The sequence below is a fragment of the Mauremys reevesii genome, linkage group 5 (assembly GCF_016161935.1).
Source record: "Mauremys reevesii isolate NIE-2019 linkage group 5, ASM1616193v1, whole genome shotgun sequence".
Classification (NCBI taxonomy): Eukaryota; Metazoa; Chordata; order Testudines; family Geoemydidae; genus Mauremys; species Mauremys reevesii.
This window is the reverse complement of record NC_052627.1, coordinates 97,478,641-97,496,059: the sequence shown is the minus strand read 5'-3', so window position 1 is coordinate 97,496,059 and position 17,419 is coordinate 97,478,641. Positions and strand designations below refer to the sequence as shown.

Sequence of the window (17,419 nt, the reverse complement as noted above, 5' to 3'; positions counted from 1 at the left end):
CCACTCTAACCCCTTACCTGGTGGGGCAGGAATGGTACTATATGGCACAGTGTTGGAGGGCTCATTTCTCCTTTCAATCTAGGGTCTTCCCAGGAACCCTGCTGCCTTCTCCAGTCCAATCTGATTTCCTAGGATGTAGTTCAGCAGCCAGCTTTCATCTTTGGTACAATGGAACCCAAACCTGTCTTATGAGTCCACTGATCTGATGTTCTTGAAATACAAAGGCATATGACATCCACACCAGCTACTCTCTGGAGGCACTCCAGGAATAAGGAAAGGAAGAACTGTACATGTTTCTGGATTAAATAATATGCAGTGTGCTGTACAAAGTAATTTGTGGATAATCACAAGTGCCTTTAAAATGTTAACACCATCAGATCAATAGGCTCAATTTTAATAATACTTAACTCTTATCATAGTAGTTATCAAAGTACTTTCTGAAGGATTGTTATCTCCATTTTGCAGATGGGGACACTGAGGTACAGACAGGCACAGTGACTTGCCCAATGTCACACATCAGACTAGTGACAGAGCTCGGAAGAGATCCCAGGTCTCCTGTAGCTGAGGCCAAGCCCAGTGTCCAGTAGGCCGTGCTGCCTCCTCAGTGGAGCAGCAGCAAAGTTACCACTCTGTTGCGCTGCTCTGGAGACATGATGATATGTAAATCCTAGAAATCTAGGGATATAACTTTTCTACCTATTTTTTAAGCCACCTGATGGTAGCACTTTTGGTGGGTTTTATTCAAGGGCAACAAACTGCCTTCTCTCCAATTACCTTTGATTGCTGCCATTAACAGCCAGAAAAGCAGCTAAAAGAGTCTGTTCAGAGACCACACTATTGCTTCATCGATCAGGAGGCCAAGGTGCAGCACAGCAGTCTGTACAGCTCTTCACATCACCACTGCTACCTACACAGCTGAAACAAAGTAAACCATGTTCATAATCTCTCTCAGCCACCACTTGTGTTACTTTAATCTTCCCAATATTTGGTTTGGATGAAGTGGCTTGATACAATTCTCTGCAACATGATTTCAGGGATAGTCAGTTTAGTAGTTTGTGATTGACCCTTACAAATTGATGACAAATGGGCACTTTACTAAGCTCCTCAAGTAATTCAAATATTTATTTTGCTTTTACTGTGATCATTAGTGCATTAAAACAAATTTAAATTTAAACAAACTTTTTTAAAGCATATGCTATTGTCTAAGGTATTAGCATTTCTGTTTTGAGGTCATAAAGGAGCAGCTATTGTTCCCTTGAGGAATAAAAAATGAAATGTTCTTTTCTGTTTGTTTCTCATAATAATTAAACTCAACAATGAATGTGTCATTTATTTTGGAGAAAAAAATAAGTCTGTTAGACTCTTTTTTTTCCCCAAATGATTTTGCCAATATCTGAAGAATTATAAAGCATAAAGAATTTCTACAGGATGCATTTAAAGTTATAACAATCAGAAAACCAAAGAAATCTGCTGGCTTAATGAGGTAGGGTTTCTTTTGAATGGGGGGTTAAATAGAATACCTTTATTATAAAATTCCTTGTAAAACTGAGATCCTGACCATTTGTGATCCAGACTTTAAGAAAAGCTGCCTGATTTGTCTGTGTACCTGTTAATGTGTAAAATATATATTTGTGCACACAAATGGAGTAAGTGCATGGATTAGAGTCAGACTGTACATTCCCATAACTGAATTGAACATGCAACCTATAGGCAGTTTTGCATATGCAAATGTGGGTTTTGAACACTCAAACATGAAGTAGAGAGTGGTGTTTCAAGTTGAGTACCAGTTAATTTTATCCTCCCAAATTACTAAAAATTATAGTTTGGAGAAACAAGAAATGTTAAATCAAATCTTAATTGTTTTGTTTAGTGCCAATGTGACGCCCACTATTTTAGTGACATGGGGTTCTTTCCATGCCTTAGGACACTACAATTAAAGACAAGCAAAGTAATTGCAATGATTAACTATGACTATGTTATTATTAAAAGAAAGAAAATTAAAAACAACAAACAACACGAACAAACACTGGTTACATCAGTTACAAACTCTTCTATATTCCTCTGTGTGGAAAGCTGTTAACAGAGATTGCAGTTTAAGAGTAAATCTACACAGCGCTCTTCTCTAGGTAAGAGAAGACCAGAGTTTATATTTTCAAAATCACAGAGTCCTATTTTAGTGCATTATAGATAACCAAAACTGTTTATAGATGGGCAAGGCTTTTGTTTAAGGATAGGTGAATCCTGTTTGGTAGATCATGGATAACCAACAATTTATAAATGAGCAAAGGCAAGTGATCCCAACGAAAATATTTAAATTCAGTTACTTAAAAAGCCACTCCAGGAGCTGTCTTAAGACGAACAATTAAACAATGTAAGACTCAAATTCCAAATTAAATTCCTCTATTTCTTTCTGTTTACCAAGGGGTTAGTTTATGTCTCCTCTCCAGGAATACATGATCTGAAAACCATTTGGTGTTTTACAAGAGAAGCTGCTAATATCTTTAATTACAATATCATTTTAATATCCCCATAGAAGTTTTTGGTTTTTTTTTGTTTTGTTTTTTTTTTACTTGAGGGCAGGGAACGAGGGGAAAAGGGATGATAAGAGGCTCCTGACCTAGCTTTTGTGTCCTTGATAAACCGGGTGCTACACATCTCTGTTCTCTGAAATCCTAGAAAATTTTCTTTAACTAAGGGGAGGCGTCTGGCTCTTCAAGATGACACTCCCGTTAGGTGTTTGCTTTTAACCAGACAATTCCCAATATTAGTCTACAGTAGCTTCACTCACAGTTAAAAACTCCTACCAGACCCTCTATACAAAAACAAAAATCACAATAACTAATATTCAGATAGTGCTAACATCACATAAACTACATAGAATATTACAACAAAATAGTCATTGAAAAACTGCATTCCAGAATCTGCAACTGGACATGAAAGTGATAAGTATTAGCTATATGGCCAGGGGAGGAGGTCTTCTCCTTGAAGCTTTTCATGCCTCTTACTAATTGGGAGAAAGCAAAGATTTCCTAGGAGTTTCTCTAATTGGCTTGAATATTTCATTCAGTAAAATAAATAGCTAAAAACATAAGCATAAGAACGGTAATTTTCCAAACACCACATGTGTGCACATGTATGAATTTGTAATTACAAAAATCTTCTAAACTTCAGTAAAGGCAAAGGCAGATTTACAATTACCAAAAATTATCACAATAAAGTATAATTGTATTAATAACCATTTTTGCAGCATTGTTGAGGTTTACCTATCTCCCCCCCCCCACACACACACACCCCTGGTGATGCCAAGTAATATGTTTTGATTGCACTGATGTTTGTGAGGCTGTCTGGTGATAAATAAGTGAGCATCATGATAAACATCAGTGTAATCAAAACACATTTCTCAGAGCAAAATGGCTACTTGACACAAGATTGTTGTTAAAAGTATTATTTGCCTTTAGATAATAGGAAGATTATAAAAATTAACCAATTATATTTGATTCCTCCAAGTATGATTTCTTAGAATAGTATCCCATAAAAAAGTTAACAGTCTCCATGAAAAGAGAGCTGGAAACCATGATATTTCTGTGAAAAGAGACACAGGCAACCAGTGGAAAAAACGAATTGTGTCCATTTTCAGTGCCAAATTCAGAGCATCATAAAGACTGAGAGCCAGCCCTGCTACTTACCTATAAGGTCCAGCAGAAGATCACCAATTTTAGCTCCTGTTCCAATCCACCCAACATTAACAAAACTGGGTATTCACTGAATCTGACACTTTCTCTTTTAGTAGTGAAGCAAGGAATTACAGTGTTTACAATAAATAGTTTCTGAGATTACTACACAGATCATGGGGAAACCTAGCTTGTTAAACTGGCTTGGTTTGCAGGTCTTACTGCATCATTTCCTCAAAAATTAAATGAATGAAGCTAATTAGAAACTGGTACAATTTCCTGTGACATAACAGTTCTTATTAAACTTCATGTACATGAAGGATCTCAGGGAACTGCAAGTTAACCTAAAAGTCACGCTGATTCTGCATTCATAAAAGCTGCTAGTATAAATGTCGGCGAACATTTTGGTGATGAAGTGTCTGAAATAATTACACACATGCACTTGAATCTGTCATGACTGAAGAGCAAACTCAAATCATTTCAGTTTTGTTCCTTCTGTTGTGACTAGGAGTGTGTCTGTAATGTGAGTATATTCATACACCATGTGGAATGGGAAGAAAAACATTTCCCATCTGGATCTAAATAATTGTTTAATCTTCCTTTAATGGTCGCTTTGGCCCCAGGCTTAACAAAGCTAACAGAGCTACTGCTGAGGTTGTTCTTGGCATTATATTACCGTTTATGTTAATTATGCTAGATACAATTGGTTGCTGAGGATTTTATGCATGTTGGTCACCCTGGCAACATTAAACATTTCAATCACCTCCAATTTAATGATTCTGTAATTTGTTGTTTTGCTATTAAAAGTTAATGAGTTATCGTGTGTGAGATTTAATTCATGATTCTGCATATTAAGATGCCTCCTGGTATATAAGGTAGGACAAATATTCTTAATAATGTTTCCCTTTAAAAAATACTCGTTTTCTATAGTTGTCAATCACACAAAACACTGTCATATCAATACTATAACATGTATTGTTTGAATCATCACAGGGGCTGTCCATGAGTATTCCTCTTTTTTTTTTTTGTGGACTTAATATGAGGAGGCATCAAACATGAAAAATCTTTGTCGAACTATATTGATTTATTTTCGTACTTGTACATATGGTGTAGCATTAGATTATATTTGTATAGCCAGATCCTCAGGTGGTGTAGAGCTATGTATGTTTATAGCAGCTCAGGATCTGATTGATTATACAATATTACATCCTGGTAGGAAGAAGAAGTTGGATTTTTAGAAAGTAGAGTGGGGGTATTTCTTGTGTGCATCTTATGTTGGTGCTTAAGGAAACTGAAAGACATCATTGGCTAAAGTTAGGCAAGGTGCAGGCAAGCAAAGTGCAAGCTTCCAGTCTACTGAATACCTGTTATAGTCCTTGGACTTTCTTTAGCAGAGACTGCTGTTTGTGCTAACGACTACAGTGGATCGTGAGCAGGGTGTCACTGTGGAGAAATGTCCTATAGGGACTTGGATGAGGGCACCAAACTAATTTTTGTATGTGACTTAATGCAGCATTTGAACCCCATTCTCTTTACAAGGCTATGCATTGTACCATCTGCTTTTCATATTGGGATCTGACATTTGTTTCTTTAAGAAAAATGATGTTGGTTATTTATATCATCCTTCAGAAAATGGAACAAATGTTGTTTTCAATGACTCACACTGTCACCATGAAATTTATTGTCTGGAAACTGGATTGTAGATTCAGACTTGTTTGGAGTGATTAGAAAACATGCTCTTTACGAAACAATGCTCTTTATCTAGAAGGTTTTTTTCCAAGTGGACACTTGGAGTCAGGTATTGATACCACACCACAGCTAGCCTCTTACTGACACCTTGGCAAGAATTTGGCTATTGCATAAGATCTCAGGGCCTTACATTGCCCTATCCTGAAATGATATGCCTAGAACTGAATACCAGTTTTATGGACCTCTAGTTCTCACTGTATTTGGCCAGTTCACTCTTTGCACCTTTCCAGTCTCTCTCCACCCCCTTCTTAGTTTGATTTTTTTTAAACCCAGTGAGCACAGAAGGAAGCCAGAGGAATACAACACCATTAGTATAGTTATTGTTATTTATTTATATAACAAAAAGAGTACTTCTTTTCTAAAACAGAGAAAGTGAAGAGAAGACAAACAGCAATACAGATGAAGAAATAATGACTTATCTGAGACTGCAGTACTCTCTTTCCACACTAATTGGCAATGTTGCTAAATATAGATCAGGAGCACTCCCATTCCCACACTTTAAAATGGTGCCATCTAATAGTAATCCAGTTCCGAGAGGTTTTTTTCAATGTGCCTGTACCACAAAGGAACCCAGAATTCCACAGAGGATTCCCTTTTTAGACAACCACTTGCCCTCCCTTTTACAAATATTCTGTACTATAGTGGGCATAAGAATAGAGCAGCCTAGCTCTACAATGTGCACTGCAACTGGCTCCTGTTCCTCCATCTACTTGAGAAGACCTTGGGAAAACATTCTAATGGAAATGGGGTATCTATATGGGTTTACCCTTAAGTAGCTTCCCTTCCACCCTCGGCCACCTGCTCTTAAGTGATGGAATGTTCATTCACACACAGTCTCTTCACACAGTGTGTTGTTCACTTTTGTTGTTGCCCTGTAGCTGTTGGCTCCAGGTTATCCTAAATACAGAACATCAGCAAAGCCAGCCCTGTTGTCCTGGGCTGCAGATTTTCACCATGCTGTAAGTTCACTCAGATTTCCCTTTCCTTCTCACCCCCAACTGCTGCTACTTCCGTGGTAAATTGCATTGCTCTCTGGCCAGAATGCATATTATCTTTTCAGACTAACTTTAAAGCTTCTCCATTATTCAGCCAACGCAGGGGGTAGGGAAATGCTTCTACAAAGAAAGCTTGACTTCATACAGAGTGGCACAAGCTTTCTGTTCTTGTATGCTCATTTTACTGACTGGTCTCTATCGCCATAACAGATGGAGGATGCTCTTTTGTATGTACATTTTGGTGGGCAAATACTATTCCTTCTCTCCTGTGGCTGTTTTTTCAAGTGACATCAGTCACATAACTAGTGTGACAGGGTAAGGCCAGATGGCTACAGGATAGTGATAGAAAGTAGATATATTACCCTCAGATTAAGCAGGTCCCTTTTCCCTGAGTAAGATAACGGGCTGTTCCAGAACAATCAGGAAGTTGCTGGAACCAATTAAGGCAGGCTAATTAGGACACCTGGAGCCAAGTAAGAAGCTACCAGAATCAATTAGGACAGGCAGGCTAATCAGGGCACCTGGTTTTAAAAAGGACCTCACTTCAGTTAGTGAGGTGCATGTGAGGAGCTGGGAGCAAGAGGCACAAGAAGCTGAGAGTGAGTAGGCAGCGGTGGCTCCAAGCACCAGCACTCCAAGCGAAAGTCGGGGGCGGCAAGCCACAGGGGGTGCCCTGCTGGTCGCTGTGAGGGCGGCAGTCAGGCAGCCTTCGGCAGCTTGCCTGCAGGAGGTCTGCTGGTCCCACGGCTTCGGCGTACCCACTGCCGAATTGCCATGGGACCGGGGGACCTCCCGCAGGCACGCCACCAAAGGCAGCCTGCCTGCTGTGCTTGGGGCAGCAAAAAAGCTAGAGCTAGGCATACTGCTGGAGTCTGAAGTACCAGACATCAAGAGGAAGGTCCTGTGGTGAGGATAAAGAAGATGCTGGGAGGAGGCCATGGGGAAGTAGCCCAGGGACTTGTAACTGTCACGCAGCTGTTACAAGAGACACTGTAGACAATTGCAATCCCTATTTGAGACAAGAGGAGGTGACCTGGACTGTGGGTCCCACCAGAGGAGAAGGTCCTTGGCCTATCCCACAACCCATTAGATGGGTCAGCAGAGACTGCGGGGATTGTTCTCCTCCCTTTTCCCCATGCTGGCCAGTGATGAGGTTAACTGAGTGAACAGCATGTTTGAGCCCCTAGCAAAAGTGGCCAAACTGAGGGCTGCTGTGAATCTCTGAGGCAAGCAAATCTGCCAATAAGCGCAGGACCCATCAAGGCAGAGGAGGAACTCGGTCACACTAGGTACTGACAATGCCATCCACAGAATAAAGACAGGCAGCAATAAATGTGTCCCCTCTACTGTATTAGCGTTCAGTTAAAAATAAAGAGCTTTTAAATAAAATCTATGTATGCCTCAACTTTATTAAAAAGCCATTGCTAAGAGTCATTCATAACCCATCCACACCCATTCTATTAGTGCTTTGTTCTACTAGTCAGAATGATGATCTAGTGATGCATGACTGTTTGTTTGGGTAATGTCCATTGCAATGATAGTTTTAGATAAGATATAGAATAAAGAATCTGCCTCCTCGTCTTAAAAGACTGCTTAATTTTTTCTGTTTACTTCCAGTACAGTGGAGACACAACAATACAGAGTGTACCAGAGAAGAGTGAAGTGTGCAGATTCCATTAGGAAAGACTCCTTAAGAATAACTTTAATTAACTAAGGTTATTCTTAACCTTGATTAAGTCGGCTGCAATAATGTGCATATAAGGCTGTATGAAAGTTATGGTTTTTGGTTCAAAAGTTGCAGCCACAGTTTGCTACAGTTGGGATTTTGGTGCGGTCGGTTCAAGTACTATAAAAAAAAAGTTTAAAAACCAAAATAAAACCCATGAAAAACACAAATATGAGTGATATTGCGACCCAGTGCCTCAGGTCAAAATGCTACTCCCTCAAATTTGTAGCAACTATGAAAAGTGGTAGTGTGTGTTAAAGGCTGCAGTTTCTGCAACAAAATCATGGCCTGTGATTTTTCTTACGGCCTTAAATATAACATAAAAATGCAGCAGACACTTAGACATTTTAATATTGCTAATGAAAGGCCCAATTTTATCATCTTTCCTCAGGCAAAACTCCTCATTGAACTTACAGAGCCCAAATACAGAAAAAGTACAGCCCTGGTAATTTCATTTAATAATCGCCATAGAAAGTAACTGCAAAATCCATACAGTGGAGTTCTGCAGAGGGTGAAAATCACAAGGCCTATGCACCACCTACGCTGGACTCAGGGCTGGCTCTAGGATTTTTGCTGCCCCAAGCAAAAAAAATTTTGGCCACCCCCCTTTTCTTTTCGTGTTCCCCTGCCCCACCCAAACTCCACCCCTTCCAAACCCCTTCCCCATATCCCCACCCCACCTCCTCCCCCGGGCGTGCCACATTCTCCCCCCCCCATTGCTTCCTGGGGGCCCCCTGCAACCTCCCGCCCTAGCTCACCTCTGCTCCACTCCCTCTCAGGCGAGGGAGGGCAGAAAAGCGGAGCAGCGGAGCACGCAGAGCAGAGGTGAGCTAGGGTGGTGGGGCACAGGAAGTAACGAGGGGTAGAGGACCCTCCCCCCGCTCCAGCTCACCTCCGCTCCACCACTGCCACCTCCCCTGAGTGTCCTGCCGCCCAGCTTCTCCTCCCTCCGGGACTTGCTGCGCAAAACAGCCATTTCGTGCTCAGCAAGCCTGGGAGGGAGGGGGGGAGAAGTGGAACAGCAGCGGCGGCGCACTCAGGGGAGCAGGCGGAGGTGAGCTGGGGCAGTAAGGGCACTTTTTCCCCATGCCCTGGGGTCGGCACCTATGATGACTGGTGTCAGAATGCCGCCCCAAGCACCTGCTTGTTTTGCTGGTGCCTGGAGCCGGCCCTGGCTGGACTTCAATAGTGCATAAGCTTTGTAGTGGCCATCTGCACAAGGCTGAATTTCACTCTGACAGAGACAATTTTTTTCCAGAAGCAGCAGCAGCAGAGTAGGAAGGGTTATTATTTCTTGCTTAATCTGTGTGTGACACTCTGTACCTCGGGGGAACACCCAGCACCCCCATGTTCATCCTTGTAAAATGATTGTGTGGTATCCAATGCAAAGTTTGTCATGTCAGGTGTCTTCAGAAGGCTCATGATACACTAAGCATTGTTGTTATAGTGATGTTATAGTAATTGTTGTTACAGTAATGTTATAGGTTCTAATTTCATATATATATAGTTATGAGGCTGAAAATGTGTCTTCATAACTTAAAATAAGCCCAGTAAAAAACTGTCCAAGAGCAGGGAGGCAGTTCACACCTCATCAGGGAATATATGGGACAAACCCAGCCCAGCCTGATAGGAACAAAGGACGCTGGCCTAGGTGGAAACCAAAGAATCTGTTGGACTCTCGAGTGAGTCACCCCTATTCCTTTCGGCAGTTTGGGATTGCAGTGAGATAATGTTCACCTAACTCTGAAGAGGAGGGGGGGAGGCAAAACCAAGAGGGAAGAAAGAACATGATAAAAGGGAGACACGTTTGCCATGCTCTTCCTCTCTCTTCCGCCTACATCTACAGACACCACACCAAGCGACTGACGTGCTGATTAAAGGGGAGAGGCTGGCTGAGCCTGTGGTGAGAAGCATCTAAGGGCTTGGCTACACTTACAAATATGCAGCGCTGCAGCAGGGTGTGAAAACACACCCTCTGCAGCGCTGCAAATTGCGGCGCTGCAAAGCGCCAGTGTGGTCAAAGCCCCAGCGCTGGGACCGCGGCTCCCAGCGCTGTCCGTTATTCCCCACAGGGAGGTGGAGTATGGACAGCGCTGGGAGAGTTTTCTCCCAGCGCTGGCGCTTTGACTACACTTAGCGCTTCAAAGCGCTGCCGCGGCAGCGCTTTGAAATGCAAGTGTAGCCAAAGCCTAAGTTTGTAAAGGCATTGAAAATAAGATCAGCTTAGAATGTGTTTTGCTTTTATTTCATTAGACCAAATCTGACTTGTTATGCCTTGATTTATAATCACTTAAAAGCTATCTTTGTAGTTAATAAATTTGTTTGTTTATTCTACCTGAAGCAGTGTGTTTGGTTTGAAGTGTGTCAGAGACTCCCCTTGGGATAACAAGCCTGGTATATATCAACTTCTTTGTTAAACTGACCAACTCCTATAAGCTTGCAGCATCCAGTGGGCATAACTGGACACTGCAAGACAGAGGTTCCTAGGGTCATGTCTGGGACTGGAGATATTGGCTAGTGTCATTCGGTTGCACAATCCGAGGAGCAGCCTACATGCCAGAGGCTGTGCGTGAACAGCCCAGGAGTGGGGGTTCTCACAGCAGAGCAGGGTAAGGCTGGCTCCCAGAGTCGAGGATTGGAGTGACCTCCAGATCATGAGTCCAGGTAACACCAGAGGGGAACGTCACACTATGCAGCTGCAGAACTACAGAAAACCTAGGATTCTAAAAAGTAGATTAGGAGAATGAATTTCTAAACTTTGCCATGTGTTTACCCCATTGTGGGATGAGATGTGGATCTTTCCAACGAAAAGGGCTAATTAGAAATTATCACAAACTAGAGAAATTTATATAATGAAAATGTTCTCATTTCATCAGAATGATGAGTATTTAACTCTTCTGACTGAGCAAGAATGACTTCTCTAACCAGCTTTCTATCAAACCAAGTCTGATGATTTTAAGGTACCTGCCCTTAGTGGGTCAGCTCCCCAACTCCTCCAGCCGCGGGCAGCACAAGCACTCCCCTCTGGGCCTCAGCTATTCTACAGACTAGCTACTGGCACACTCCACCCCTCAAGCCCTCCAAGTGTCCCCCTGAAATGCCCAGCCCCTGGTCCACTGGAAACCCAGAATTCACAGATTCGCTGCTTCCAACGAAGCAAGTATACCCCAGCTTACCAGTTCCACCTCAGATCACTGCTCAACTTAACATACAGCACCTACATATGTTTAGTGAAATAAAGTATAAGTTTATTTAACAAAGCATAGAGATTCAAATAGTAGCAAGTAAAAGTATTGGGAAAAAATGGTAACAAAATAAAATCATAACATGCTTTCTAGACCTTATGCTTAATTAACAAGATACTCTCTCAGAGTATTGGTCACCCAAAATCCTCACAGCACTTTACAACCAGGCTGGCTAGGACCCTCCTTTCATGAGACAAGCAGGCTTGTCAGCTTGTCTTTTCAATGAAGGACTCAGTGTTTCACTTTGCACTCTAACATATAATCAGAAAAATCCTTTGTCTTTATTCATTTGAATGACCTTGTAAACTGGAGTATTAGTAACAGGATGAAATTCAATAGTGAGAAGTGTAAGGTTATGCATTTAAGGATGACTAACAAGAACTTTAGTTATAAGCTGGGGACGCACCAGTTGGAAGTAACGGAGGAGGAGAAGGACCTAGGAGTCCTGGTTGATCGTAGGATGACTATGAGTAGGCAATGTGATGTGGCCGTTAAAAAAGCTAATGCGGTCTTGGGATGCATTAGGCGAGGTATTTCTAGTAGGGATAAGGAGGTGCTAGTCCCGTTATATATGGCGTTGGTAAGACCTCATTTGGAGTATTGTGTGCAGTTTTGGTCTCCCATGTTTAAGAAGGATGAATTCAAACTGGAACGGGTACAAAGAAGGGCCACTAGAATGATCCGAGGAATGGAAAGCCTGTCGTATGAAAGGAGACTTGAGGAGCTCGGTTTGTTTTCCTTAACCAAAAGAAGGATAAGAGGAGATATGATTGCACTCTTTAAATATATCAGAGGGATAAATACCAGGGAAGGAGAGGAATTATTTCAGCTCAGTGCTAATGTGGACACGAGGACAAACGGATATAAATTGTCAGTCAGGAAATTTAGGCTTGAAATTAGACAAAGGTTTCTAACCATCAGAGGAGTGCAATTCTGGAACAGCCTACCAAAGGAAACAGTGGGGGCAAAGGTCCTCCATGACTTTAAGATTAAGCTAGATAAGTTTATGGAGGGGATGGTATGATAGGATAACTGGCTTAGTCAATAGGTCAATAAAGTGCCAACTGGTAATTAGTACAATGGGTCAATGATAGGATATTGTTAGCCTTTTTCCAGAGGGTCTGGCTGGAGAGTCTTGCCCGCATGCTCGGGGTTCAGCTGACTGCCATATTTGGGGTCGGGAAGGAATTTTCCTCCAGGGTAGATTGGCAGTGGCCCTGGAGGTTTTTCGCCTTCCTCCGAAGCATGGAGCAGGGGTCGCTTGCTTAAGGAGTGGGTGGATCGGCTTATGTGGCCTGCATCTTGCAGGAGGTCAGACTAGATGATCATAATGGTCCCTTCTGATCTTGAATTCTATGATTCTATGATTCGTAAACAGGACCCACCTACCCCTGTTTGCTTATTCTGTAGATTTTCTCTCTTGCAGATTTTTTAATCTCTTCTTTTGCCTGTGATTCAGTATGCAAACAGGCATACAGTGGGAGGCAGACAATATACAAATGGCTGAACAGGGAGATTGGTGTCTGTCATCACCTGCCTGAAAGGAACATTTCTGAGGTATGTCACCTCCTGGTGATCTACCTTAGCTCTAAGACCTTAAGAACATAATTTTCCATATAGATACGTAACTCCTTAAATATTGTCCATTCAGGTAGAGACCTCACATGCCACCTTTGGTGAAATAATATGCAGATATCCAATCCAGTGATCCCTGAAAAACATGTGCACCACCACCCCACACCACCCCCGTGCCCTCTGTCTGTTGGCAGTTGGGGTCACAACTATGTACATGTACATTTCTAAAAGTATCTGCATAAGGATTCCTTAAATGAGTCATATCAAATTATGTCTGTTTCCCTCCCATTAATTTACTCCGTGTCTTTAACCTCATTGTATTTAACTCAAAATCTTTATTTACATAAACTATCCACTAAAAGAATTTAAATCAAACACAGCATACAGGGTAAAATCCTGGCCTCACTGAAGTCAGTGACAAAACTCCCACTGACTTCAATGGGCCTGGATTTCACCCTGTTGTGTCTGGATTTAATAAGATGTGATGTCAAATAATTAACTCAGTTGAAGGCTTGTTTAAGTATGACAGTCAATGAGTCCTTAATACAGCACTATACAGAAAACAGAAAGGAAACAACCATGCCAACTCTCTGTAGCTGGAGAAGCGATGGCAGCTTTACATGCATCTGACGAAGTGGGTATTCACCCACGAAAGCTCATGCTCCAAAATGTCTGTTGGTCTATAAGGTGCCACAGGACTCTTTGCAGCTTTACTTCAGTTCACTTCTGACTAACTCCCTCAAACTGACCTATTAGATACTGTTCAGAACAAAGAAAAATCCTCTCTTGCTTGATCTTACTTTCAATAAAAAAGTCAATGATATTTCTAACTAATTTATCACTACTGGGACCACTTGTGACCACAGTTAGTTCTTAATGCTTAGCCATTAATCCATGCATTAATGTTTTGCTGATACATTGATTATAGAACACACCTGCTATACCACATGCTCCTTGTCCATTGTCAGTTACTAATTTTATTAGTTAGAGCATTTATGAGCATCCCTTGTCAGTTACATCATTTTTTCCACTACAATATGCATCTATAACAAAAGTTCTCTCTTTATATACTATGTGAGTTTACAGAAAAGAAACACAGCAAATAACCTATTGGCCAGGAACTTTTTTCATGGTATCTGGTTCACACAATAACTGATAGGCTAAAACATCTGTTCAACCATCCATTATTTCATTAATTGAAAAAGATATGTGTAACCAAGTCATTATGAAAAGAAATAATCTGCTAGACTAAATCCTGATAAACTAAAAGCATCTTTCGACAGATTATTATTTTAATAATCACAGAAAACATCTGCCCCGTACCAGTTACAATCAGTTCCTTCCTGGACATGTGGACACATTTCCCTAAGGGTCCAGAGTTAAAGGACACACAATCCATTATTTAATAATATGCTACGGTCCAGCTAAAGCTTACTGATAACACATGAGAGTCAGCTGAAGTTCAGAGTAAAAGCAGAGTGTATAACTCAGAATAGGCCTGCCAGGACGAAGACATTCATTTGTCCAAAACAAAACCTCTTTCACATAAGAAATTAACCATCACTTTTGGCTAACACAGAAAAGATTTTAGGACATTTGGCCAAGAAATCATGAGTTTAATATAGAAATAATAATAAAATATTAATATTTAATAGCAACCCATAGTGTCCAAAATTAATCTCAGCAAGCTGCAGATTTGAACATCTCTATTTGGAGCTGTATCTCCTATATGATTATGCGACCAATGCTCATTCTGTAGAATACTGGGAGATGCTACCTCCAGGAATATATTATCCAAAAGAGTTATAACTCCATCATGGCCTCCTGTAACAGAATTTAACTTCTGAGTTACCACAGTCTCAGCTCTGAGATTTTAAACAATTCTTCTCTTAATACAGAAAATGGGTGCACCTGAATATTTAAGTTAGTTTTGACCAGTTTCTCTTTCTTTTCTTTTTTTTCATTCGTTCATTCATCAGGTGGCTATTTGGATAAATATGTTCAGCATTTTCTGCTAATGAGAGTTCACAAGTCAGTGAAGCAGCTTGTGTTTCTAAAGTTGTAATCTGGGTAATTGTTGCTGTTACTAATATTATTAAAATATTTAAATGGTGGCTACATGGTTATCAGGCTGAATATGCCATGTGACTTTTCATCAAAATGAAAACATACATTCAACTGCCGAAAATAAGAGGAAGGCATAGAAGTCAAGGAAGCCATAATCCAGGTCTTCATGCTTTATGAACAACATTAAGGATGACAGTGCTCAAAAACAGGACGAAAGTTACCTTAAAAATACGTCTATAATGACTGACTCAGCCAAAATGTTTGAAAACTTAAGATTTTTATGTTTTTAGATAACAACCTCTCACTGTTTCTAAGAGAGGCTAGGAGCCAGATTCTCCAGTTCAGTGCAGCTCCTTTGTCCCACACTGCCATTGGCGGAGTCTGACCATAAAGCTGGCATATCCAGCCCTGGCTTGATCGCTGTAGTGGCACAGAGCTGGCTGTAAAAGGAAAAGATTAGTACTGCTTAGAGTTCAGCTCTTCACCACTTTGAACACCTGGAGTACTCCAAGAGCAATAAAAGAACAGGAGTCCTTGTGGCACCTTAGAGACTAACAAATTTATTTGAGCATAAGCTTTCGTGGGCTACAGCCCACTTCATCGGATGCATAGAATGGAACATATAGTAAGGAGATAGATACACACACACACACACACACACGGACATGAAACAATGGGTGTTACCATACACACTCTAACGAGAGTAATCAGTTAAGGTGAGCTATTACCAGCAGGAGAGAGAAAAACTTTTTGTAGTGGTAATCAGAATGGTTCATTTGCAGCAGTTGACAAGAAGGTGTGAGGAACAGTGTGGGGGGGGGAGGGAATAAACATGGGGAAATAGTTTTACTTTGTGTAATGACCCATCCACTCCCACTGGGTCATTATATCTTCCTACTGTATTTTCCACTGCATGCATCTGAAGAAGTGGGCTGTAGCCCACGAAAGCTTATGTTGAAATAAATTTGTTAGTCTCTAAGGTGCCACAAGTACTCCTGTTCTTTTTGCGGATACAGACTAACATGGCTGCTACTCTGAAACCTATTAAAGAGCAATGTGGCTACTAACCGATTATGCTGAAAAACCTGATGCTTCTTTTCTACTTAGTGCAAACAGAGGAGTTTTCATTGTCACTGCCACACAGGATTTTCATGGCAACCTATGTTCTGTGCCATCATATCATATGAATAGATAGTTGGTTCCCTAATAAAATATATTTTGAGTATTTTTTTCATTTGCAGAATTTCAGTGTCCCTGATCCTTAGGTTTTTCTGTTAGCATTAATTATTGAGAAAGATACTAAATATCCAAGCCCTTACAACCAAACTGCAGTTCAATACAATAGTCCTAGTAAGAATTCGTCTTCTGCTATATTTAGGCTCTGAAGGATTTGATTTTTATCAGTAAATGTCTGTAACTGTTCATTTCACCATACACATGCAAACTGATGAAAAAATATTCGTATAGATAATAGTAATTTACAGAGAGGCAAAATAAGAAAAATGCTACTGAAGAACTCAGATATTTACTTTGTATGTGTTGATACGAGATTGACAGATTTAACTTTTGAATCTTAATGTCTATTTCATTAAATAATTGTCACCCCCATAATTTCCCAGAACTATGAAAATTTAAATAGATAAAAACTGGAAAAATGCTTTAAAATAAACATTGATATTAGCCATCAAAAGTATAAAACAATAAAAATCCAATTCTACAAAGCCTAGCTATATTTATTTACTTTCCTAGTAACTTCAAAGTGATAGAACTGCTGTTAATGCCATGTTGATTCTTATGAAAGTATCTAGCCATATCCTGACTAGGGTTTTAGCGTCACTGGAAAGGGACACTAAACCCATATTTTGTTGCAAATACACAGGGCCTGTTGGGAGAAAAATATGGGACCATCCGAATACCTGGAGAAGTTGAATCATCGGAATTTGAAATGATCCTAGATGCGGCTGTGGAGGCAAAGCTAGAGACAAGGATTTTGGAAGAGTGGTACTGTAGAGATGAAAATGCAGTGCCACCAGCATATTACCTCCGACCAAAATCTGAAATGCTGAAGAACAATCATAATACGGTAAATTATCTTCATGTCCTTAATAAAAAAACCTACATAGATTCATCATAGTGCATGGAATTCACCAGCATCGTTTGAAAACAATCTAGGGGTCATAATGGAATGAACCTCCACAGTCTATGAACTCTTTGCATACTGCAGATGTGGGCTCTGTGATAGTCCAGTCTGGTGGGTCGTGAAGGAGGAAGTGTGGGACACCACAGAGAGTGAGAGGCCAAGGCTACTGGGTCTAAGAATGGTCCACTGGTCACAACCTTTGCCTTTATAGGTCAATGATAGTGGGCTGCAAGCACTGTTACAGCTCATGA

The 17,419-nt window shown here is 40.8% G+C and overlaps 1 protein-coding gene across 3 annotated transcripts in view; it reads left to right on the top strand.

Moving 5' to 3' along the window:
- NWD2 (NACHT and WD repeat domain containing 2) overlaps positions 1-17,419 on the top strand; it is a 134,335-nt gene that overhangs the window by 107,424 nt on the left and 9,492 nt on the right. For all 3 annotated transcript variants that reach the window (XM_039541403.1, XM_039541402.1, XM_039541404.1), the window contains one exon: positions 16,908-17,111. In XM_039541403.1, the coding sequence (XP_039397337.1) occupies positions 16,908-17,111 (204 nt within the window). The remainder of the gene's footprint in view (positions 1-16,907; positions 17,112-17,419) is intronic.